The sequence below is a fragment of the Anas acuta genome, chromosome Z, assembly GCF_963932015.1.
Source record: "Anas acuta chromosome Z, bAnaAcu1.1, whole genome shotgun sequence".
NCBI classification, from domain to species: Eukaryota; Metazoa; Chordata; class Aves; order Anseriformes; family Anatidae; genus Anas; species Anas acuta.
The window spans coordinates 49029598-49054442 of record NC_089017.1 but is presented as its reverse complement, the minus strand read 5'-3'; the positions used below and the strand labels follow the sequence as shown (position 1 = coordinate 49054442).

Here is a 24845-nt window from a genome sequence, read left to right as displayed (position 1 = left end):
TGTTTAGACCTAGTAATAAATAATCAGAAGCCTTGGGAAAACAGGTCAAAGGAATGGGATCAACTCAAAATGGATCTCTTTTAGATAAACAAATTTCTTATCCACACAAGTAATACCATGTTGGATAAGCTAGAATGAATGGCAAAGATACTGTCTTTCAGTCTGCAAATTCTAGAAAGTCTAGGTAGAGGAATGCCTCCTTGATCTTTAATGCCTCCTGCCTTTCTGGAGAGGGTTATTATTGACCATATCCCAGTCTGCTATCCAGTGTGGGTCCAGCCTTTTCCTCGTGTTCCAGAACAATCAGTTGTCTAAGATTGTGAGAAACTTTTCCTTGCTCCAGCTGGGGGCAAAGAACTAAGACTAGGGGTAATATTTGGGACCCCAGAACTTTTACCTAGGCCTCAATACTGAGGCCATCTGTTCTGTCAGCAGCACATTATACCGCCAGTGCTGACCCAACAACGCAGTCAGGCCAAACACCTTGTTTGCTAGTTTTATATTGCAGCTCTCTACACAAATACAGAAAAACATGATCTTTGCTGTTTGTTTCCAGGAGAAAATTACTGGGGATGGAGGAGGCAGGATGTGATCAATTGGTATAATTTTCCCCAGCAACAAAATGTGTTTGTATGGCCAGAGACTAACAGGTCATGATTACTACAGTCTATGGAGATACCTGCTCCCAGCTCGCACATCCCATATGCTGCCTGTGGGGCACCTGCACTTGCTCCATGTCCCTAGGGAGATTTATCCCTATGTCTGTTCTGGGATCCAGCCAGCAGCCACACTTACAGCAAGCCAGAGATGCTTTGCAAGCTGAAAATAAACTAAATTTGAGTTCCTGAGATACCATCAGCCTCCTGCTTCACACCACCTTAATGCAGCCCCTTTGGAACACTGGAAGATGCTGGTAGCTACAGCCACTGAAGGAGGTCAGATAACCTAACACTGTCAAGTGTCACGCTAGTCATCTCTACAGCATCACCTGTGGTTTGCTGCATTTCTAAAGACAGAGATACAGTTTTATTTCTTGTTTTTAGCACCATGGACTTGCTTTCAGCAATGGAAGCTTTAAAGTATCTTTTAGAAAAGTATCTAAAGCTTTAAAGTATCTTTAGAAGCTTTTGAGTATCTTTTGCCCTGGACTTTGCTCTTGCTGTGACACAAATATGAACTGCCAGCATAAAAGTCACTTGTCAGGCTGTCATCTGCCATTCTTTTTAGAGAATGTCCTGTGTAGTAGGAGTTGTATGGGTATTTGTGTCTCTGTGCTTCATGAATGTAACCTGGTTAAGGACTTTTTCACTGCAAAGGAGGTAGTGATTAAAAGGGGAAGTAGTAAGTAAGAACACACAAAGACGCAAACCTGTCAGGCAACACATAAAAGAGGTGATACCAATGATCAAAACTATCCAGTTACTAACTGATGGACAATTGAAAGAAACTCCAGGGACAGTTTTGTGGAGAGCCACCTGGACTTTGTAACTGATAAGAGAGGGAAAACAAGAGAAACAAGAAGATTTGGGGGATTCTGTAGGACTATGCAAAATTTACAAAGGAACATTTAGCAGAAAGGGACTGGGGAAGAACAAAAGATGAGATATGCATAAAAGGGCATAAAAGGGGATGGTCACTTGAAAAGCATTGCCAACCATTATGCCTGTCTGACTGAGCCCTGGGCCCAGTCACTGCATTCTATCCTATCTCCTCATTAAATCCTTTCATGACAATCTTTCTGCGTGATCTTACTCTGACCTCATGTGTGTGTACATGTGTTGTAAGGACTAAATGTAAGCTGCTGGAGAGACCACAGTGAGAGGAGGCAAGGCCATCTGCTGAGGACAGGCCAGCCTGTGGTGCCAGTAACTGGAGCAAGTGGGAGTGAAAGCTACTGGAGTGGGTAGGGGTCTTGTCCACCAGCCACTGGGATGAAAACAGCATGTTTGTCCTGAAAACCAGCTACCAGGAGGGACTGGGGAGAAGGAAGCAAGTGAGGGACTCATCTCCAGAGGCTGGCATGGGACTGTGCATCTCAGGTATGCATGCGTGGTACCAGCTGCTGTGAAACAAGTAGAGTGCCTGTACCATCTTTACCAAAATTGGTGTGTGGGTGTGTGGGGTCTGTGTGTGCAATTAGTTGGTAAATTTCAGGCTGGACCAGCTGGTGAGTGGGAGGCCCTGGTTCTGATTCTCCAAGCTCTGGATCTTTCTGGAGGTATTGGCCACTCATAACACCCTTTAATGCATGTCAGTGGATTTTAAGCCTAAACTCTTAACCCACCTCTTTATTTGGCTGTTTGAAGGTTGATCTCAACATATCAGAGGAAATAAAACTCACTGAAACTTCCTTGATCTTTAATTTGCTAGTCTGGATTGAACCTTCATTCTTGCATATAGGAGGGGTCATGGAGTAATAGTTTCCCTAGGGAGATCTGGCAGGATGTTTGCAGCAAGACACAGGTGTTGTATGCATTATATTTTACTTAATAATAATGCATTATGTTTTACCACATAAAGAGCAGACTGTCTTTAAACATCTTGGGTTCTACAGTACACTTATTCTGAATTAGAAAGCAGAACCAATGTATCAAGAAATGCAAACCCCCTAATTGCAAGAATGAAGAAATTTCAATACAAATTTGAGTTCTAATGAAGTTCAGGTGTAGGAAACTGAGTCAGATCTTGAAAAAAATACCAAAGGAAATGGTCAAGACTAAACAAGTAAAAAATTCATTAAAGAACTGGATATTTGGAGAATATTTAGCATGTTGCAACTAATTACCACTGGAATGTTGGAAAGGATATTAGAGTCTTTTTTAAAGCTGTAAACCAACCTCTGTATGTAGTTCATCATGACACTGGTTCCTGAGAAGACTACTGTATATTTCTTCACTGTACACACCTAACATTTTCCTGGATTACCTGCTCCTGCTCCTGTGTCCCAGGTGCTGAACTGTTGAGACAGAGTTGTCTGTTCTTCCATGAACAGCTTCATTTGCCTAATTTTCTCAATATGCATTGAGTTCTTTGACTGATCACATGCAACATTTTTAGTATTCCTAATACAACTGATTTTCCTCAAATCTGAGTTTTACTATGTAAAACAACTCCAGGATTATGGCTTTATCCCCCAGGCAGATAATGGACAACTGCATTCACAATAATGAATACATGAAAAATGTTGTGAGTGCAGTCAAATGGAGTACTTTTATTCTGTTTAAGCCCCACACATCTAAGTAATTCAAGCTTCAAGCTTGAAGAAACCCAATCAAATTTGAAGAGGCTCTCCTGCTGTGCATTTTCTGTCAGACTGTCAAAAAAAGTGAATGGATCCTAAATCATATTTGGCAATTTCGAGTGGCAAAGACTTCATATTTTCTTGCATCATTATGAATATGAAAAAACTTCTCACTCGTCCTGTGTCATCTTCTGGGGAACAGTATCCCTGCAAAACTGTATAAAAATGATCATATTCCAATGTCCCAAGCAGCACAGCTGTGACAGTGAGCCACGTAATCTAAAGAGGGAGTACACACTGCTGCAGAAAAGTAACAGGAAGTGCTGGATGATATTTAAGAGAGTAACATTTCAGCATTCAGTCTAACATGTAGGGAAAACAGCCTGTGGACATGCATGTCTCACAGTAGCCTGTATGTGGGTTGCCTTCAATGGAAATTCCTGAGTACCTCAGAGTGTGTGGGTGGTTTGCACAGTAGCAAAGTGTTTAAAAACTTTACAGACCCATGACAGATGGCTGTTTTACATGCCCTGCAAAATTACAGATGTGTAACATCTTTCCACCTTTCATCACAGGGTTGGAGCCTGATATTCAAGATTCTTGTTTCTCACAGCATTTCTGCTCCAGTTCTTTACAAGGCATTGTCAGTTTGATCCACTTAGCATAAAAGCTTATCTGCTTGGTTGCAGATAATTACCCAGTATGTTACCAATGTTCAGCACAAAGCTGAACATACTACTTAATCTTCCATGTGGAGCTGAGGCCAGGTACCCACCATCAGAAGGTCTGAGAAAGTTGCCTTGCCTGCTAGCAAGCTCTGGGGTGTGCCACTAGTTCATAATAATTTATAATATTACACTATATTCACATCAGATGTACTCCTGCTATGTTTTCAAATACCATGTTCCAGATGGACTTGGCAGGTCACAACAATAACATAATGTGTGCCTGCAAGCAGCAGCACATCTATTGCAATGTAGCCTGAAAAGACAGGGGCATGTTTTCTTCTGTTGCTCACCTGAACATAATCAAAATATCCGATTTCTACCATTTCTTTAGTAGAGACTGCCTCCTCTCACTGAACTCTACACAAACATTGATAAGACTATAGTCAATATTCACTAAATTAATCAGGGGCTTTAAATGTGCATTCAAACCTTTGGTTTCTAGAAGGTGGAAGAAGGAGATAAGCATTTTTATTTTGTTTATTTATTTATTTATTTATTTTGACGTGTCCAGTACAGCCTGGTTAACAGCACAATTTCCCCATTAATCACAGGGCCAGAGCTGCTTTTTCTGTCTGTCTGTGTCTATACCACCTGGTGCAATTGCACAAAGGAAGCAGTAGCACCTACTCCTCCAGGAATCTGGCTGCAGCAGCAGCCTTCAGCCTGTATCTGTGCATCCCACAGTGCTGTCCTGAGACAATGTACAGTCAGCAGAACTACCGCAGATAGAGAAGATACTCCACAGTGTACGCTGCATCGTGTGTGCTAGTCCTGAACACTAGTCACTGTGAGCATGCAAGGTTTCAGTCATTCAGAGGGATGATTGTATTGCATGCATCTTTTGAGATATTCTGCCACTACTTGATAGCTTCAAACGTGCCTCAGGAATGTTTACATGTTGGATGTTTACAATGGCTATCAAATGCACAGTACAGAAATGTCTGCAGGGAGGCACCGGTCCCACAGTTGGGTGAGCTGTCCCAGGCAGATGCTGGTAACCACAGTCCTCTTAAGTCCTGTTTGCCCTTTGCTTACAAAGTGTTTTAGTATTCCATGTACCCTAAACAGGTAAGGAGTATCTCCCCTCATTTAACTTCCACTGCGTGCTAGGGCCTGGTGGAGCTGTGACTTCAAATCACTTCCAGAAGAGTGCTGAAAATGAATACTCTTAGCTCCAGAGCTACCTGGCAGCAAAAGGGTGTTAGCTCTGCTTCTTGTTCACAGGGGACCCCAGAAGTAGATCCCACAGTGGGTGCCTACATCTTGAAGGCAGTTGCCCTGACCTTGTGCTGAAACTGCCTAAAATTCCACAAACTAATTCAGAGCTGGAGGGGGGGGGAAGTGGGGGAGGAAGGGACGGGAAGAGGGAAGAAGAGGATTAAAGAGAAACAAGATGTTGCATATACAGTGACATTTGTCAGGAAACAAAGGCAAAATACATTTGTGCTTTTGTGTTGTTGGTTTTGTTGTTGTTGTTGTTGTTGTTGTCAGCTGCATAAACATATAGTGACTTGAAGGGAGCGGTGCTAAAACAAAAACAACAACAAAAAAAGAGATAATGCACAAACCACCTGTAGTCATTTGTCACAAGCATCAGACAGGAAGCTGTGAGCGCACTGTATTTGTCATCCCGGCTATTCAATTACTTATGCACCTACTGACAAATGATATGAAGAAACACAAACAACGTTTTAAAATTCAAAGCTCTGCTTTTGTTTCATTTTGTTTTGCTTTTCAGTGTAGAAGGAGGGAATTAACTCTTCATTTTGTTTGTTTGTTTGTTTTTTTTACCTGTAGGATTAAGTGACTTCAGATACAAGTTTTATGATCAAAGGTAATTTACCCATAATTTTACCCATAGCCAAACAGAGTGTTTGTAGATTCGAGGCTTTCTGAACTGTCTGATGCCCAGTTTCCTGGATACCAACAGGAAACAGCTACTTGCCTGAGATCAGGAAAACCTAGCTCTTCCATAAGGTATGGCTGAACAGTCATACCACAGGTATCTCCTGAGCGGTCTTCAAAGAATAAATGCTGAACCACAGAATCACAGAATCATCTAGGTTGGAAGAGACCTCAAGATCATCGAGTCCAACCTCTGACCTAACACTAACAGTCCTCCGCTAAACCATATCCCTAAACTCTACATCTAAACGTCTTTTAAAGACCTCCAGGGATGGTGACTCTACCACTCCCCTGGGCAACCCATTCCAATGCCTCACAACCCTATCGGTAAAGAAGTTCTTCCTAACATCCAACCTAAAATTCCCCTGGCGCAACTTAAGCCCATTCCCCCTCATCCTGTCACCAGGCACGCGGGAGAGCAGGCCAACCCCCACCTCTCTACAGCCTCCTTTAAGGTATCTGTAGAGAGCAATAAGGTCGCCCCCGAGCCTCCTTTTCTCCAGGCTGAACAATCCCAGCTCCCTCAGCCGCTCCTCGTAGGACTTGTTCTCCAGGCCCCTCACCAGCTTCGTCGCCCTTCTCTGGACTCGCTTGAGCACCTCAATGTCCTTCTTTTAGCGAGGGGCCCAAAACTGAACACAGCACTCGAGGAGCGGCCTCACCAGAGCCGAGTACAGGGGGACGATCACCTCCCTAGCCCTGCTGGCCACACTGCTTCTGGTACAAGCCAGGATGCTGTTGGTGTTCTTGGCCACCTGAGCACACTGCTGGCTCATATTCAGCCGACTGTCAACCATCACTCCCAGGTCCATCTCTGCCTGGCAGCTCTCCAACCACTCATCTCCCAGCCTGTAGCTCTGCTTGGGGTTATTGTGCCCCAGGTGCAGGACCCTGCACTTGGCCTTGTTGAACTTCATGCAGTTGACCTCAGCCCATCGGTGCAGCCTATCCAGATCCTCCTGCAGAGCTATCCTACCCTCCAGCAGATCGGCACACGCGCATAGCTTGGTGTCATCTGCAAACTTACTGAGGGTGCACTCAATGCCCTCATCAAGATCATCGATGAAGATATTAAAGAGGACCGGCCCCAGTACTGAGCCCTGGGGAACACCACTAGTGACCGGCCTCCAGCTGGATTTGACTCCATTCACCACAACTCGTTGGGCCCGGCTGTCCAGCCCAGTTCCAGTGGCCAGTTTCTAACCCAACGAAGCGTGCGCCAGTCCAAACCCCAAGCAGACAGTTTCTTGAGGAGAATGCTGTGGGAAACAGTGTCAAAAGCCTTGCTGAAGTCAAGGTAGACCACATCCACAGCCTTTCCTTCATCCACCCAGCGCATCACTTTGTCACAGAAGGAGATCAGGCTCGTCAAGCAGGACGTGCCTTCCATAAACCCATGCTGACTGGGCCTGATCGCCTGCTTGCCCTGCAAGTGCCGTGTGATGACTCTCAAGAGGATCTGCTCCAAGAGCTTCCCTGGCACTGAGGTCAAACTGATAGGCCTGTAGTTCCCTGGGTCTGCCCTCCGGCCCTTCTTGTAGATGGGCGTCACGTTTTCTAGCCACCAGTCAACTGGGACCTCCCCCGATAGCCAGGACTGCCGATAAATGATGGAAAGCGGCTTGGCCAGCTCCTCTGTCTGTTCTCTCAGTACCTTCGGCTGGATCCCATCCGGCCCCATCGACTTGCGTACATCCAAGTGCTGTAGCAGGTTGCCAACCATTTCTTCGTGGATAGTGAGGGCCACATCCTGCTCCCCATCCCCTTCCACCAGCTCAGGGTACTGGGTATCCAGAGAACAACCGGTATTGCTGCTAAAGACTGAGGCAAAGAAGGCATTAAGCACCTCCGCCTTTTCCTCATCTGTTGTAACAAGGTTTCCCCCCCGCATCCAGTAAAGGATGGAGATTCTCCTTAGTCCTCCGTTTTGCACTGATGTATTTGTAAAAAGATTTTTTGTTGTATTTAGACTTTTTGTCGATCCTTGTGCTTTTGTTTCCCTTATATCCAGCCTGAACCTGGCCAGTTCCATCTGATGCCACTGCCCCTCCCTCTCTCACCAGGCACTGCTGTGAGGAGCCAGGCCCCCTTTCCTTGATGCCTTCCCCAAAGGCACCGAGTGTGCTGTTAGGTGCCCCTAAACCTCTTTTGACCCATGCTGACCCAGTCCTGGTTGCCTTCTCCTGCCCAGGACCCTACAAAGGACACAGTGCCTGGGCGAGGCCTGATGGGTGCTGAGCAGAGGGCACCGTCAGCCCTGCTCTCCCCAGCGAGTAAAGACAGACGGGAGAAAGTCCCCGGGAGCAAGCAGAGAGCTGACTTGCACCCAGCGTGGGAGGAAGCACGGGAGCCCAGAGGGCAGGCCAGCAGTGCTGGGGCATGGGCAGGACTGGAGGGACTGTGTGGTGCAGCCTGAGAGGCAGGCCCGAGCTGTGATCGAATGGACCCTCCTGCTGTATGTGCTTGAAGACACATGACATAGCCAAGGTGACCGGGACGGGGCCCTGGGAAGGCACAGCCAGGGACCCCACACTGCTGGGAAACACCAGTGCCACGGACAAGACAAAAGTCTTGGCAAGACAAAAGTCTTGGGCATGGAGTGGACACGAGCATTGCGGGAGGCTCAGAATTTGGGGCCAGAGAGCTGCCGAGGTGAGGATGGGCCCTTGGGATACTTCCTACGGGTGGCTGGTGGCGTCTCCAAGCGATGGACTGTGACGTCTGTGAGCAATGGATTGTGACTGCGTGGCCCTCGCTGCTCATATGCGGGTGCAGAGTCCCACCGCGCCGGCTAGTGCCCGCACTCCGGCTGAGCGGTTGCGTGAGGTCTGGAGTGAGGAGCGAGGTTGGCCTTGGTGCTGGTGTCGTGCCCTGGGAGTTGCTGCAGCAGCTCTCAGTGCCCTTCCCAGAGCCATCGGAGCTTCTTCCACGGCCCTGCGTCGTTCGGGCCGTCGGGAGACCCAGGAGGAGCGCTCGCAGCAGCAGAGGTAAGCGCGGTGGGGACACCTTGCCCTGGGCCCTGGGCAGCTGGAAGGGTTTCCTCCTCTGGGGACCTGCACAGCTCTTGCAGCTGCCCCCACACCAGCCGATGACCGTGGCCTCTTCTCTGCCTTTTGCAGCGTGACAGCTGCTGGTGCAGCAGCAGTGAGGAGGAGCAGCCCCTCATCCCCTGCTCCACGCAGCCCACTGCAGCAGCTGGAGAGCATGGCCACGGCGCTGGAGAGCCGCTGCCCCATTTGCCTTGACACCTGGGACAACGTGGGCTACGTGATGCCATGTCTCCACCAGTTCTGCTTCCGATGCATCCAGCAGTGGGTGGAGAGCAAGCCCGAGTGCCCCCTCTGCAAGAGGAGGGTCAGCTCCATCGTGCACTCGGTGCGGGCAGACAACAAATTTAAGGAGGTCGTCATCCCAGCGCCGGCAGAGGCATCCCTCGTCGCCCAGCCGGCTGGGAGAGCTCGTGGCCGCGCAGCCACCACCGACCCCCGTCACCGTCCTGCAGCACCACCATCAGCTGCAGGGCCGGCTCTTGTGGGAGGCCTCCAGCCTGAAGTCTGGGCCTCCCTTTTGCGGGACCACCCAACTCTCATCCGTCCCGTGCTGCCCTGGCTGCGCCAGGAGCTGAGGCGCATCCATGGGGCTGACCACGCGGAGGCGCAAATGGTGGAAGACCTCCTCACCTCCGCCGTGGGCCTCCTGGGGCTGGATGAAGATCGCCTGGTGCAGCTGCTGCAGCTTTCCATGCCGGAGCACGCAGCCAGCTTTGTGCAGCAGCTCATCAGCATCACCGTGCAGCGGTGCAGCTGGGTGGCCCACCGCCTGCTGGGCCTGGAGGGCTCCCGTGCTGCCATGGGACAGGCAGGCAGCCCCGCAGCTGCCCCCAGGCCTTCTGCCTCCCGAGAGGGGCCTCCTGGTCCTGGTCCAGAGCCCTCCAACAGCGCTGCTGGAGCCAGCACAGACGAACTTGCGGGCAGCTCCAGTGCTGCCCTTCAAGGGAGTCGCAGCCAGCCCCCCTCCAGCCCGGTTCCTGTCCCCAGGAACCAAGAAGCGCCCCAGGAGGAGACACCGGAGGCTGTGCCTGGAGCCTCCACAGCAGACCAGGGCAGGGACCATCCCCAAAGGGGGCCCCGGCGAGCCCCGAAGAGGAGGGCCCCCACCTCCCAGGCCTCTTCTCCAGCAGCCAAGAAGAGGCCACCCCGCCGGCAACACTAGGGCAGCGCCCCAGGTGCTGGCCACAAGAGGGCCGGGCCAGCGGATGGGGTACACGGAAGGCCCTCAGGAAATACAATGTAGAAAATAAATCATATATATATAAAGTCTCAGTGTAGCTAACAATGTATTTGGTGTCGCCATCCCCAGCCCTACTGCCATCTCCCCCTCTTCCTGCTGCTGTGCCCACCGCCTCCTGGCGTGCCCGCTGTGAGGTCTGGTGGGGTTGGGGCACGGCGATGCCGCCCTTGGCCAGGAGGGCTAGGTGGAAGACTCAGAGCTGGTTGACAGATGTGCCTTTTGTACACTTGACAACCTGCCTGTGCTTGTGGTCATCAGACAATATTTCTGCTTCACTGGCAGTTTTTCCATCTCCTTGGCTGGGTCACCGGTTGCTCCAGCATGTAGCTTCTAGTCAGCAAGAGGCCTCAGTTTCCCTTTCCTTCAGTCACACTCTTTTCTGCCTTTCTGTTCATCTCTGCTTTTATTTCCCTGATAGGGCATCCCGAGAAGCTGCACACAGCTGTGCTGTGATCTCAATGAAGTTGTAGTGTGGGTGCCACCACTACCTGCTGTGCTTTCGGGGCCTTCTCAGCCATCCCTTCCAGAAGCTTCCACACACAGCTGCTACCTTCCATGTTTCATAGCAATCACCAAAGTCCAGAAGCACGCCTGCTGCAAGGGGCTTGAGGAGGTCGTACAGCCCCACTGGCTCAGCACATGGTCAGCACTGAAGTTAGACCTGGAGGCTCGGGGTCGTGCTCACTCAGGTCTTGAAATCCTCTGTGCCCAGGGGTCCCACAGCCTTTCTGGACAGCCACTCCCTCCAGTGCTTGATGATCACAGAATCACAGAATCACAGAATTTCTAGGTTGGAAGAGACCTCAAGATCATCGAGTCCAACCTCTGACCTAACACTAACAGTCCTCCGCTAAACCATATCCCTAAGCTCTACATCTAAACGTCTTTTAAAGCCCTCCAAGGATGGTGACTCCACCACTCCCCTGGGCAACCCGTTCCAATGCCTCACAACCCTTTCGGTAAAGAAGTTCTTCCTAACATCCAACCTAAAATTCCCCTGGCACAACTTTAGCCCATTCCCCCTCATCCTGTCACCAGGCACGCGGGAGAACAGACCAACCCCCACCTCGCTACAGCCTCCTTTAAGGTATCTGTAGAGAGCAATAAGGTCACCGCTGAGCCTCCTTTTCTCTAGGCTGTACAGTCCCAGCTCCCTCAGCCGCTCCTCGTAGGACTTGTTCTCCAGGCCCCTCACCAGCTTCGTCGCCCTTCTCTGGAATGTCTGTTACTAACCTGAAGCACAGGGAGGACACAGCAACACCATATGCTTCTATTTTTATTCCATTTATCCCACTAGATCTAGCCGTGGCCTGCTTGCGAGCAGGAGTGTTAGAGCCTTTTTCCAGCCTTTACTGACATGCAGAGACTTCTCCAGTAAGGACAGATTGCAACTTGAAAGGACTGTGCTCCTGAAAGTTACATTAATTCCAGAACAAGACCTCACCTGAGTAAACCTCACATACATTCATTGGTGGTTACAGGACAGACATCTGGATGGAGCAGGGTAGAATATGTTAGTCAGCTCCACCACAGATACAGCAAATTCCTTTCCTTTTATCAATTTACATGGATTAGGTATTTTATTGTGATAAAGCCAGGTAAGGGTAAGTGACATGATTTGTCCGAATTTTCTAGAGAACAAGCCACTGGAGAAATAACATCTTCTAAAGCACATCCCTTGGTTATTCACGTAAGAGATGTCAGCATGATTTCTACACACTGACTGTGTCACAGTGTTTTAAATAGCTGATTAAAGAGGGCTACAACAACCCACTGAACTATGCTAGTTATTCATGGAATAATGTCAATTTAAACTCTACAGAGAAGAGAACAGACCAGTCGTAACACTACCCTAGTGTTTGAAGACAAGTTTCTTCTCTTGCATTGCCCTGCTCTTATGCCCTGACTGAGGAGCACTGTATCTTCCCCTTAGGCTCTGTTGCAGAGGGTACAAAACAAGCACAGAAAAAAAATAAAATAATAATAATAAAATTGGAAGTATGATTTTGCTGTATTAATGATTTCAAACAGGAAAAAACAAACAAACAAACAAAAAAAAAAACACAAGCAAACAAACAAAACAGGCAAACAAACAAAAGCCCAACCACCGCCACCACCAAAAAACTTTGTAAAGTTTCAGTGAAAAAACGAAATGTGAATCACTGAGCAAGGTGTTTTTTTCTTTGTTCTTTCTTTCTTTTTATTTTTTTCCCCCATTAATTTGTGATCTTTTATGCCACCGCACCTTTAAAATAACCAAACCATGCAAGATTCTTAAGGAGTGTCAGAGGTTAGAGTGAGGTAATCCGCACAGCTCACACATCTCCTCTCACATTGTTAACATTAGCACCTAGGAGTGATGTGTACAGTATTTTTAGACCCTATCTGATGAACAATAATTTCATTTCTTTTATTTCAGTAATTTTGTTTTTCAAATCCTACCCTGAAAGGGTATGAAAATAAACTAGCACCGGATCCCCAGCTCGCTAAGGGGCATTCACAGCTCAGAGAAAAGCTGTGTCATAAAGGAGCACATTAACTTTTAAGAAAGCGCACGGAGTGAAGTCCTGCCTCCCACAATGCTTCACAAGAAGTCCAAGTTGCTAATCAAATATCATACCAGAAAATAAAGCCTCAATGTGTTAAAAGCTACAAGGAGCAGAAAAGAAAAGCTGTGAAATTGCAGGAGGTGGTTGTTGGAAGGTGAACCAAGTTCAGAACAAATGGTGTTTAACGCATGGTCCATTTCACCAAAAAGTAGAGATAAAGTGCAAACGCCGACTATCTAAGGAAACACAAGAATTTATGGGCAAGGCCTTTTCCCAGAAAGGATGTTTGTCTGCCTTTTCCTCCTAGCTATGTACGTAAATGTAAAGTTTTATAATGATTAAATAGCATACCTGTCATAACACAGTAGTCCATTAGCAAAGCTTAGTCAAGCAACAAATATTCACAAGAAATCACAGTATGCTGTTGAACATCAGTGATGATTATAACTTCTTAGGAGCACAGCAACTGCCAAAATAAAGAGAAGCCCTATATTTGCCAAGGCTACAATTTAATCCAGAGGGAAATATATTATCAAACCAGTACATTTTGAACCGAGTGGGTTTTCAAATCTGTTAATAACTTCACAGATACCAACCTCCCAGCTGACAAAGAAATCTTGACCACGAGGAACCCATGGCAACAGTCCCCGTCACCTAAAAACAGCTTCAGGAAGGAAGGAGAGATCAGAGTGCACAGGTTAATTACTAAGTACAACGGAAAGCAAATGGGAAAGGGAGAGTTGGATGTTCAGAAATTAGAAAGTATGCCTAGAAGATGTGGAGGCACGTAGTTCAGGAGACAGCAGATTTCACTCCCTGTACTGAAGAAGGATGCACCTGTAGTTTCACAGTGATTTCTGAATCAAGTCTGCTACTCACCGTAATCCTGAAAGAACCTCAGGAGAAACTGAAAGGCAACCAAAGCTACCTCAGATAGTTTGGAGGCACAGATAGCAAAGTTGTCTGGGGACACAATGGGAATGCTTGCGTTCCTAATGCTCTGTGGCCCAGAGAAAGCTTGTCACTTAGCAGGCCTTGGCCATTAGGATGGCAGCTCGGGCTGTCCCAGCTTCTAGCAAACTTTTCTCATTTTGGAACTGGAGAGAAACAGCTGGAGCCAAACCTAGCACTCCACAGTGGTCTCTGTTAGCACTGTTAGCAGCATGTGCAGTCGTCAGTCTGCTTTCCACACCTCTCACAGTTTCAAGACTTTAGTCAGCAACAATTGCTCTGGAAGAAAAGGTGAGGGGTATGGACCATTAGTCTAGACCATGGATGTCAAGTCAAGCCCATAAGGCCCTCAAAAATACCTTGAATTAATTTGGTTGCTTTGCAGAAAGACTGTTAGGATGCAGCCTTTGCAAGTAAGCAATCTGCCACAGTTTAAGGATATCTCTAGTAGTGAAGAAAAGACAGAAGCGGAATGCCAATGCATGGGCTGGCACGTGGCAGAACACACTCTGACATCATGTTTTTGGTGGCCCCTCAGATACACTAGTAAACACAGAAGTATTCGCTCAGTTTGTTGGCCTTGCAGTACATCATTGTAACTAAACCATCCACATTCTCATCTGATCTGCTCAGCCCAAGGAAAACAGATGCAGACCGACTAACTCTATGAGAGTTCATACCACTCAGCCAAAGAGAGAAAGAGAGGAGCACATCACCAGTCTGGCTGCTTTGTAATGCCAAGGAAAGCAGAATGTCTAGCATTCTGAGGCCTTGTGGTATTTCCTATAAGGAGTATGCAATAAGTTGGTGCTGTTTGCTACTCAAGCCCACATAAACTTATTTCACCACTGTTCTGCTGCAAACTTCAATGTTCAGCTTCTGATTTTCTCCATTGCCTCAGCAAACTGAGCCTTTGTTTTGGTCCAGTCCTCCTGGAGCTGGACTCGAATTTGGGATCTGGGGGATGAAAAGTCTTTTAGGAAAGGCAGAACTTTCTTTACTCCTCCAGTGTATGCAGTAGAAGGATGAGGAAAAGAGGTGCTTTTTAGGGACAATAAAAAGTAGTGAAGCACTTGTACATACATTGGAAGAGAAACTTGAAAAAATCATATCCTTTGTTGTCTCACTGGGGCAGATGATTCTTGTGCATGCAAGACACCAGTCCCAAATTTGTTCTAAGCCCTTTTTATGTCATGGGTGATGCAAAAACTCTCATGAGACCTTCCCAGGCTATGAAACCCTCCTAAAAAGAGGGAGAGATATGTTGCTCATAAAGTGAGTCATCATGGTCACAAGAAAATGTCCCGGACGGAGACAGAAAAGCATACATCACTACTTCCAATGCTCCTAGAACCACGAGTCAACTGCATGCCCTTTGCAAACAGACAGCAGAAGACTTAAAGCAATTTCAAAAGTCTGACAACAGAGATTTCCATTGTAATCAGTAGAAAATTTGCATGAATTTCCTGGAGTGGAGTCTAACTGTGCAGAAAAGTGGTACAAAGGATTTTTTTTTTTCCTGAAGAAAGTGAATCCAACCGTAAAATAACAATATAATCTCGATTTAGAAAGATAGGGGAAACCTGAATCTGGTGTTCTCAAATCACCTCTCGAGAATTTATTATTTTGGAAGCAAACAGTGGTTTGCAGAACGTGAAGATCCCCAGGCAATTATTTTTCCTTGTATATGAGTTAGTGTTTTAAGAGACTGGTCTGGCCATGGGAGTTTGAGGCGTACCCATCTTATAACAGCACTAAACAGACACAGCAGAAACATTCTGTTCACAAGTCTTTACTGTTTTATTCTACTGTAGAAGGTGTTGTTGTAAACCTGTATATATAATCTGGAGCCCTAATAAGCAAGAATTAAAAGCGTTACCAGTAGAGACATAAAGTACCAAACTTTCTCCCAGCTGTGCTCATATGACCAATATACACCGTTCTAATAAACAAGTTAGTGGTGTGTAAATCTTCACACAAGGCAACAAAGGTGAAAAAACTGTAATTCAGTCGGGCTCATACAGCTAAACAACAGCTATGTTATAGCGACATTATAAACTTCCCCAAAGCATTATGGGATAACATGAAATCATTCTTCTGCAAGAGAAGGATAAATAACACTTTCATTAAAATATCTTCTCCTGTATTGGGCAGGTCAAACCAGTTAACAGTGTTAATGATCCAGACTCAGGAAAAGGAGGCAGTACAAGAACACCCCGAAGAACGGGCGTCCCTCTCAGAAAGTCTTCTCTGTTTATTTTGTCACAAAAGTTCCTTTTCTGCTTCCTAAGGCGAGAGCCCTGCCGCTCGGCTCCCCCTGCGTCTCAATGCAGCCTTATCATATGCACTGCCGAAGTCAGTAGCGAGGCCAAGAGAGGGCAGAAAAGCCGGTGAGCACCGCTGGTGTCCGTGCGAGCGTGGCTGAACCGCCCGTGGCCCCGGGGTTGGGGTTCGACGGTGATGTACCCGTTGATGATGCGGATCCACGGAGGAGGGTCGGTAGTGCTGCAAGGCAAGCAGAGAAGGACGTCAGCCCAGGCTGAGCACAGAAATGGCTGGTGCACACAGACCAGGATATCTCCACCCTCTGCTCCCCAGCGCCCACCTACCAGGATCCTGAGACACTGGGCACGGTCTCTTGTGCTGTCTCGGTGCTCACCAAAGGACTATGTCACTCCGTGTCAGCGCTGCCTCTCCCCTGCCCCAAGAAGGACTCCCCGGTCAGCCTGCCCACCACTCCCACACAGTCATCAGGTGGGTGAGCACTCCCAGCACCCTGCAGCATGCCTCTCAGCTGAGCAGGAAGGAAGAAGGACAAAACCACCTGTGCAGCAGAGCAGAGTCACTGCAGCAGCACTTTCTCTACAGGAGGAGGCACCTGCTTTCAGCTGAATCCATATCTCACAGACATACTTCTGTACATGCAGCTTAGCCTGGACGAAACTCACTCATATGCTGTGTATTCCCTCCCACAGGTCAGGAATTACAAAGTGTTTAAATAAAATGCTTTAAGGAGAGGAAGAGTTGCTGCCAAAAGCACTCCCTAGTGCCCAAGACAGAAAAATCACAGTGAAAAAAGATCACTGCATCCCCGAGCATCTCTGGTAGTACTGAGGGCTCTGAGGCAGTAATAAACAAGAAACTACATTTTTGTTCAAACCCCATGTACTGCTACATTCCCACCATGACAGCACATGTGGGAGGAGGAGAATTTTACACTTCGTGCTGCTAATACCAAATGCCTTGAGCCAGGTGAGCTCCGACAGTGTTGTGCTGCAGGTCACGACTCAGAAGGGCTTGGTACTAAACAGGTGTTTTTCTCTTTGATCAATGGATTAAAGCCTTGTGTTACCCCACATCTATAAGGCTGGCGTACATCCCAGGGCCTTGTGGTGCTATTTGGAAGCTGAAGACAACGTCTGACAAAGTTAAAAGCAAACCTGTCTGCCAAACACAAAGGAGTCATCTCTCCTGCACACGGTCCCTAGCTGCTGTGCTCCATTCCTGCCTTATTTTGGCTGACTGTTTAAAGCAAAAAAACGCTTTGGGAAATTGAAGGCAACTAGTACCCTCTTCAAAAACTCTTGCCCTTCCATATGCAAACGTCCCCACAGGAGGTTTGAACAGCACCAGCAGAGAAGCCAGCTGGCGGCACAACAAAGAAATACAGCTGTCAGCTGATACATGCATACAGGAGCACGGACCAAAGCCATTCAGCCGAGCCCACTACAAGATTGCATTAAATCACTCCAGCTACGCCTTTCACGTTTCCATGCTGAGAGGCCTGAAGTTACAAGCGACCCAGGCCCATGCATCAGAAGCCTGAGTGCACTACCTAGCTGTGTCAGGGCAGCCAGGGCAGTGCGAGTAGGGCTGAGACCCGTGTCTGGATTTCCGTGGGGACACGGGGCGGCAGTGCCAGCAGATGGGGCTCTCAGCCCAGCCCAGGGCTGCACAAGCAGACGATGCAGCAAGGGCTGCCTGCACCCCTGGGATCTGGGGGCAGAGAGCCTGCCGATGCTCCCTGCTTTACAAAGAGCTGTGTCTAAGTGACAGCTGCCTCGCTGCCATCTAGCACCTGGGTATATTTCTAGCTCAAAGGATGACAGCTAGTAGGGGAAGATAGGAAACATCACAAGCAAACAGGAAGGGAGGTGTTTGCTGCTCCTGTATTTATGTCATAGTTTCCTAAATTGTCATCATTAGCTCTGCTTTTATGTCACTATTGTCTTACAGTACTGGCAGTCCACTATATTCCCTTAAAACACCCCTGATTTAGTCACAGTAACTCATCCTCCCATATTCCGTCACCTGAAGGCACCAATGCTCACATCAGGGCACCCATAGATGCTGCTGAACATCATAGGAACACCTGCATGTGAAAAACTGAACATGCTGGGGTGCAGGTACGATGAGAGATTGAATTCAGAAAGACTAAACCATTATTTACTGTTTCAGCTAAACAAATTGTCAACAGAAGCTCCAAAAACCTATTCATTAATACCTGGTATCAGCTACATTAATAGAAATTAAACGTTAAACACTAAGTCAGATGTGGCCAATATAATGATTCATTGTATCAGTGAATTTTGGACTGTGTATAGGTCTGCCAGTGAGCATGCAAACCTCCGTGTGCACTTGCCTCCCTTTCTCTCCAAACTACTCACACTTAGGTTGCAAGGAGGAACAGAGAGAAAGTGCACAAAATTACTCTAGAAAAGAGGGAATGGAGTCTGGTCTAAAAAGTTTGACAATGTCTGAATGCTTGGATCAGAAAAAAACAGCTGCTGCACTTGTTTGCAGCCAGTCTGAGAAATTTTATTACTCAAGGCAGTGGTAGAGCTGGGACCAAGGGATAAGATATAACACAGCATAGGAGATATACTCAGTACCTTGGGGAACAGGAACACACTTTTGAGGGAGAATAAAATGAATATAAAAACTTCAGTCCCAGAACTGTAGGCTCTTCTCTATCATCCTGACCTCCTTGGTTATTTACAGCACCACAAAAATAAAATGTTTTCAACCTGAATGTGGCAGAGATATAAAAAGAGCCGAAATCAGGCCTGTGTGTTATCCGACAGGAGGCAAACATTAAGGTATACATTTAGCCACAGGCCTAAGTATAGCTTGTGAAGGAGAAGTAGACTTTTTTTTTTTTCCTTTTTCCCCAGGCTGCTATAGTTCCTGTAGGTGAGTAAGCTCTTTGGAGTGAAAAATAGGGGGAAGGTGTGAACCTTCTCCCCACAGCATACTCCATTTTTCATCTTAACTCAATCATGCATTGGGTTGTCATCCCCCTTTCTAGATCTCCAGTAATGCCATGGGGATTGCACATTCTTTAGCACTGGAAGAATACAGAGAATGGAAATGCTGAATATTAAAAAAATAGATCACATAGCACAGCATGGATTGGAAGGGACCTTAAAGTTGACCTAGTTCCAACCCCCCTGCCATGGGCATGGATGCCACCCACTAGATCAGGTTGTCCAGGGCCTTCTCCAACCTGGTCTTGAACATGTCCAGGGATGGGGCAATATTTATGGGGCATAAATATTGCACAAATGCAAGGATCACATACACCAGATGTAAGAGTTTCCACATATGCAGCAGCTCTTGGACAGAGGTCCAAGACTGCAGGCTGTACCATCTACCAGTGGGCCCAGCCATGTGTGATGAAGCATACTGCCATATGCTCACAATCTCTCAAGCTCAAATAGAAAATGGTTCAGGCAAGGCTTCCACCTGTATTATGGATAATTTTCCACAAACCTAACCATGCATGAAAAAGCTATTTAATCACTAAAAGCACAAGCAACCTTAAGTAAATGTCTCAGCAGGAATCGTGGTGAGGGAAAGGATCAGATCCTATCCTCATCGTGTACCTAGCCTTTGCAGAAGCTTGGCCTACTCAGTCCAAGTTAAAATCAAATTTGTTTGACAAGCCCACCTCCCCTGCCCCGTTAGCTACCTTTCTTCAATGCGAACCCAGAGGTCATTGAACTGCCGCAGCCTTTGCTTCTTCTGCTGCTTCTTCTTCTTCTTTTTGTACTTCCTGTCCACCTTCTCCAGCACATCGATGCCGTCAGGGAGCAGCAGGTGAGGCAAGAGCTCTTCCTCCTCCTCTTTCCAGGGGTGCAACGGTGGAGGTAGCTCCTGTGACTCTACATAGGGGCTGTGTGCTGGTGAGGACGATGAGAAGGCTAACAAGCTTTTGGGGGGTTTTACGCTGGAAGAAGGAGGAAACACGGATAATGTTTGAAAGGGCTTTGAGGCAGAATCCTTGTACAGATACCATACATGAAACAAGCGTTTCTCCCTGGCATACAGACTGGGTGGTTATTTCTTTGTGTTGTATTCCTACCCCCCTCTTCCTAAAGTAAATATTCTGATCAAAATGGTTCTCTAAAATAAAAATCTTTGGAAATAGTTAAGCTGGACCTGAGTAAAGGATGCAGTCTGGCTCAAAGTAGAATAACAGTTGGGAATAACATTGCATATCTAGAAAGACAAGAGAGCAGTCACCTTTTAAGTCAGAGAAGGTCAAATCTTTCTCCTCTAGTTTGACCTCCTGCAGAATACATCCCAGACTATTCCTTTCAGCAGTTCCTGCACAGACCCAACTAACTTGGTGGGGAGAGGAAGGGGCAGGAAGAGAAGGCAAGCAATGAGCTAGCAGAGACTGTGGTGGTCATGGTACAGAAATGCATCCTGAAAATGATTATCTTAGAAGGAAATATCTCAATATACCATTAAACAATCCTCTGGACCATCTAGTCTGCAATTTCTACTAATTTTAAAATTCTGCAATTTCTCTAATATTCTACTGGCTGTAGAATAGCTACAGCAGTGCCAAAATTGCATTTTCTCTCCTATGCAGCCAGGTGGCACAGAGTAGTGAATACAAAGCATTTATAAAGCATCAGGTCAGGGGGCATGTCTGAGGCATAAGGGATCAGACTTCAACTCAGTATTGCAGCATTTACTTCTAGTGTAAATATCTATTGTTGCCATGCTGATCTGCAGAAAGAAATAATGCTATTCAGATAAGCTTACTGAGGAGCATGAACACGTGTCTTTGAAAGGGCTGTTTCAGACAAGTATGGAGGTCCAAATGGGGGGCGGAGAGGAAGGAGGTAGAGCAATCACAGCTCTACCACAACGCAGAAGGAAGCTTTGCATGCATTTATATTAAGTAGTGAGGGAGTAGAAGTCAGGGCTTCAGCTTTCTAGCAGCATAGGTCCTAGACTTAAAAGTGTCTGGTTCGAGCTGGCAGCTTTATCTGGAAATTCACAGCAGCTACAGCATGCTACAGTGAGACTATGTGCATACACAAGCTCTCTCACATGTGAGGTCTGTGAAGCCCAAGGGAGCACTCAGTCAAGCCTCCAGGAAAGGCTGTCAGGGCTGTTCTAACCCAGCTTAGTGTGAAGGTGATATGTCAAAGAAACAATCAGCTCCACCATGATTACTCCAGCTCTGTCTCATTATACTTTAAGCAGGCAACATCTCCCCATCCATACTCTGAGACATGCAGTCTGCATGCAGTCTCCTGTCCGGTCCTGGCTTTGCTGGCCCACATGTCTCATTGTCACTTGGAACAAAGTGATTCCACCTCTTTTCTAATTTGCAAGCGTCCTGATCAAACTCACATGCTCTATCCACTCCATAGATACACAGTGCACAACACTAATATCTGCCTGATCTGTAGGCTATTTCATAAAGAGAAAAAATGCAGCAGTTTTCTGTAAGAGGACAAGGCTGGAGACTGGCTTGAACTGAAATCCAGGAAAGTAACAAAAGAGCAGAGGCCACTGTGCAGAAGCATGGCTTCAATCACTGAAGCCTTTCCAAAATTATAAGCTGTGTTTCTTTTCTGCCCTGTAATGTAATGGAAGGAGGAAATGCTGCACACATTTCAGCACGGCTGAGTTTTAAAGCTATCCCATCACCGTGGACACGTCTCTTTTATGGACAGTAAAGAGGGTTCATCCTGAAAGAGGATAAATGAGGTTGTGGACTAGACCACGAGGGAGTGAGCAGATGGAAAATGAAGAGAATCTGATCTAATTTCCTGCAAGGAGAATCACAGACATATCATATGGTGAGCTTTATGTGACAAAGATCACTGCAGAACGGGTTGTGGGCTACTGATCTCTCAGAATCTTTGTGATTGTCACAGTTTCACTTTACCACCTCTGAGGTGTCACAACACTTCAGCTCTCCTCCACAACATCCTCATATCCCCCATCTCCCCCTACTGCGTGACGCCCATCCAGTTCTAGGGATGTACTTTGATTGCTTTAAAGGTCCTCTGCATATGGTTCCCTTTTATCTGATTTCTCTTCCCTGTATCTCTGTCCTTTACTGGTGAAAATCTCCAAGTGGGCTCCACTGCACCTCCTCTGTTGATAAGACTGCCTTACTGCCTGCATCATCCCTAACAAAATTCATGGCTATGAGATGCTGGAGCTCAGCACTGCTATAAGCAGAGCAAGAATGACCTCCAAAATGCATGGCCAGACATTTATTCTGGTAACTGCAGCCTCAGAGCACTAAGAACAATGGACACTCAGGTACATAACCTCCTCTTCAACTCCTTCTGCAGGTGATTCTTCCAGAGACCCTTTAAGCAACTGCAGGAAAAGGCACACAGATACAGAAGATACAGACACAGATACATCTTTCCACCAAGGACTCTGCCATACTCTTGACATGGGTCCTACCCCAACCACAAATGTCCTCCTTTAGAACTCACATTTTGCTTGAAACTCATTGCATATTCTTAAATCTGTTTCCAAGTCATCCAGAAGTACTAAAACCTTTTCTCAGAGAAAACTCTCCAGGAAAGAGCTTCTGTCCAGTATTGCTGATGGAGTGCCTGAGATGCAATTAGTGCCAAAAGTAGTCCTGTCAAAGGCACAGCAGCAACTGGTTGGACAGGGAAATCACAGGGTGCTGTCAGAGGACCTGGGTGCCTACTTACCCTAAGAATCAGTGATCACCTGTGTTCCTGACGGGTGAATAAGCTTGCCCTCCTCTCCACAGTTGCCTGCCCTTAATTTCCTTAAGCTACTCCTTTACAGAGCAGCAGAAGATTCTTTTTAGAAGATGCTATGGCTGTTTTAAGGACTATCTAAGCTAAGACTCTTAAAAACCAACAAAAGAACATCAAAAAATGAGTGCAGGTTTTTGATTATCCCCATAAACACTGATATACTGGGCTGCCTAGCATGACTTCAGTCAGTATTTCAGGATCGTTATGTCTTGTGGGTAAGCACAGAGGATTTCTCTATGTCAGATTGCCTACCCATTGGTGGCAACGGGGTTAGGGGAAGTGCTGATGTACTTATAGGGATGGATCTTGGCTAGACACTGTTTCAGTGCAAGTAGCCTTAATGATGTATGTCCACGTCAGGAATCACAGCAAAAACCTGACCTGGCAGAGTTTGAATATCATGGTCTGAAACAGGCAGCAAAAGTGCTGCAAAAAGAAGGGTGAAGCAACCAGAGCAGGAGAAAAATATCTGATATTATTTTGCACCACATCTTTCTGGAGCCTTTGGCATAGACCAAGACTCTGAATGTGCCCCCTGAACAATCCACATAGGAGTAAAGGGTCATCATTTATCCTAAAAACCCTGTATCAAAAGTGTGGGGAAGGAGGGACAGAGAGGCAAGAAGTGAGGGCACCATAACTGCAATCAAAACTTTTTTCCACTGTGGTCTTTTAACAGTGACTACAGTGAAGAATGAAGGTATCTGAGAGATGCCAAGGGCACATGTTTGGAAAGAGACCGTAGAAGGGGGAGAAAATCATTGCAGATCCTAAGCTGGTGGCAAGATGTCCAGGAAGAGGTGAGTTGAGAGCACATGTAATTTTCTGCAGAGTGTGGAGGAGGAGATTTTTTGGCATTCTGTAGTAACTGAAACCATGGAGATAGATGAAGGCACCTAGTGAGAGAAAGAGAGGCACTAAGGGGGTAACCTGAAGGAGCTGCAGGATGAACCAGAGCAGCAAGTACCTTGGCTTAAAAATGCAGAAAAGAGCAGGGAACTTGAGAGCAGTCATTCATGGGCACAGCTTGGAAAGAGACTAGGTGGACTCTGGGCAGTCAGATTCAAAGCTGAGAGACAGAAATCAGAAAGAATGGAAAATGGCAGTGTAAGAGAAAGTGTTGAAAGGTAGGACAACCAAGCACTTAAAAGCAATGGAGGAGAAGCCTCTCTCATACCAATGTGGTATGAGACAGCATCCAGGTCTGCTGCATCAAGCATGCATACTCTACAGCTGTTAGTTTAAGAGTTAAAAACTTACAAGGAAAAATATTTATTTTATCAAAAAGCACACAAGCCAAGCCCAATAAAATCTTGTTTCCAAATCTGCTTATGGGGGAGAAAAGTAAACTGCTTGGGAGCACAGAGAGAGCCTGGCTCACTGTTTGGTATAGTTTCAGCTGCCACTACCTCTTCGTGACTGTTTACAAACCCACCCTCCCCGTGGCTGCTCAGCTACAATAAAAGCATGCATTACTTGTTGATGGCTTGTCCAGCTGGAGTATGTTCTACCTCGTACCCTTCTCTCCTCAAAACATCAATCACTGTGTTGTTGCCCATGAAGTGACCTGCAGTTAAGAAAAAAATGACATCAGAACTCAAGGAGCAAAGGGGAAGAGAGAGGACAGCAACAAAGTCCTTCCTGATCACAGGACCCGTGCTGCACCCAGGGCAGGCAGTGCTTTATCACTCCCTGCAAGCACGTACCAGAAACACAGGATCTGCAACGAGTGATTACTGCACTTTCCCAAGGTCTTTTCAGTTACCACATTCTGCCATTTTAAATTGCAGATGTGATTGAAATGTCTCCCATCCAGCAGGCTGTTGCACTGTCAGGCCACTGTGGATTTCTTGGTACAATAAAGGATTAAGTTGTGAGAGACCTGGTCAGGAGCCGCAGTCAGCCTACGACTGGGATGGTGCAAAGTAGGTCAGCATCTGGCCGCAATGTGTGCGCCATTTTAACATCCTCAGGCATCAGGAAGGCACTAACTGAGATGTCAGTCAACATCACTGACAATTTTTTATTGATTAGGAAGCGTATAACCGCAGCAAAGAGAAAACAGCTCTGAAAGCCCATGACTTGGGTCAACCCTTTTTCATTTTTTTCAATGTAAGCCACT

The 24845-nt window shown here is 46.8% G+C and overlaps 2 protein-coding genes and 1 long non-coding RNA gene across 6 annotated transcripts in view; 2 read left to right on the top strand and 1 right to left on the bottom strand.

Moving 5' to 3' along the window:
• The first annotated feature begins 1770 nt into the window (after positions 1-1770).
• LOC137848675 (uncharacterized) lies at positions 1771-8176 on the top strand. Its single transcript, XR_011091474.1, has 3 exons — positions 1771-2039; positions 5767-5803; positions 7886-8176. It is a non-coding gene; the product is annotated as an uncharacterized lncRNA (long non-coding RNA).
• A 298-nt stretch (positions 8177-8474) lies between these two features.
• On the top strand, positions 8475-12783 carry LOC137848673 (E3 ubiquitin-protein ligase Topors-like). Its single transcript, XM_068668016.1, has 2 exons — positions 8475-8861; positions 8994-12783. Exons 1-2 carry the CDS (start codon positions 8605-8607, stop codon positions 10084-10086), a joined length of 1350 nt encoding a protein of 449 aa, XP_068524117.1. The 5' UTR covers positions 8475-8604; the 3' UTR covers positions 10087-12783.
• A 2657-nt stretch (positions 12784-15440) lies between these two features.
• TRABD2A (TraB domain containing 2A) overlaps positions 15441-24845 on the bottom strand; it is a 78267-nt gene continuing 68862 nt past the window's right edge. For 2 of the 4 annotated variants that reach the window (XM_068668011.1, XM_068668012.1), the window contains 3 exons: positions 24200-24290; positions 19636-19893; positions 15441-16169 (listed from right to left, as the gene is read on the bottom strand). In XM_068668011.1, the coding sequence (XP_068524112.1) occupies positions 15989-16169; positions 19636-19893; positions 24200-24290 (530 nt within the window). In that variant the 3' untranslated portion in view covers positions 15441-15988. Of the gene's footprint in view, positions 16170-19635; positions 19894-24199; positions 24291-24845 lie in introns of those variants that run through there. The other 2 variants (XM_068668013.1, XM_068668015.1) reach the window with 2 other exon arrangements.

Excerpts from the sequence above, each read along its gene's own strand:
- LOC137848673 (XM_068668016.1), top strand. The coding sequence starts at position 8,605 with ATGGATTGTGACTGCGTGGCCCTCGCTGCTCATATGCGGGTGCAGAGT. Across the intron at positions 8,862-8,993 it reads GAGCGCTCGCAGCAGCAGAG|CGTGACAGCTGCTGGTGCAG; the intron begins GTAAGCGCGGTG and ends TGCCTTTTGCAG.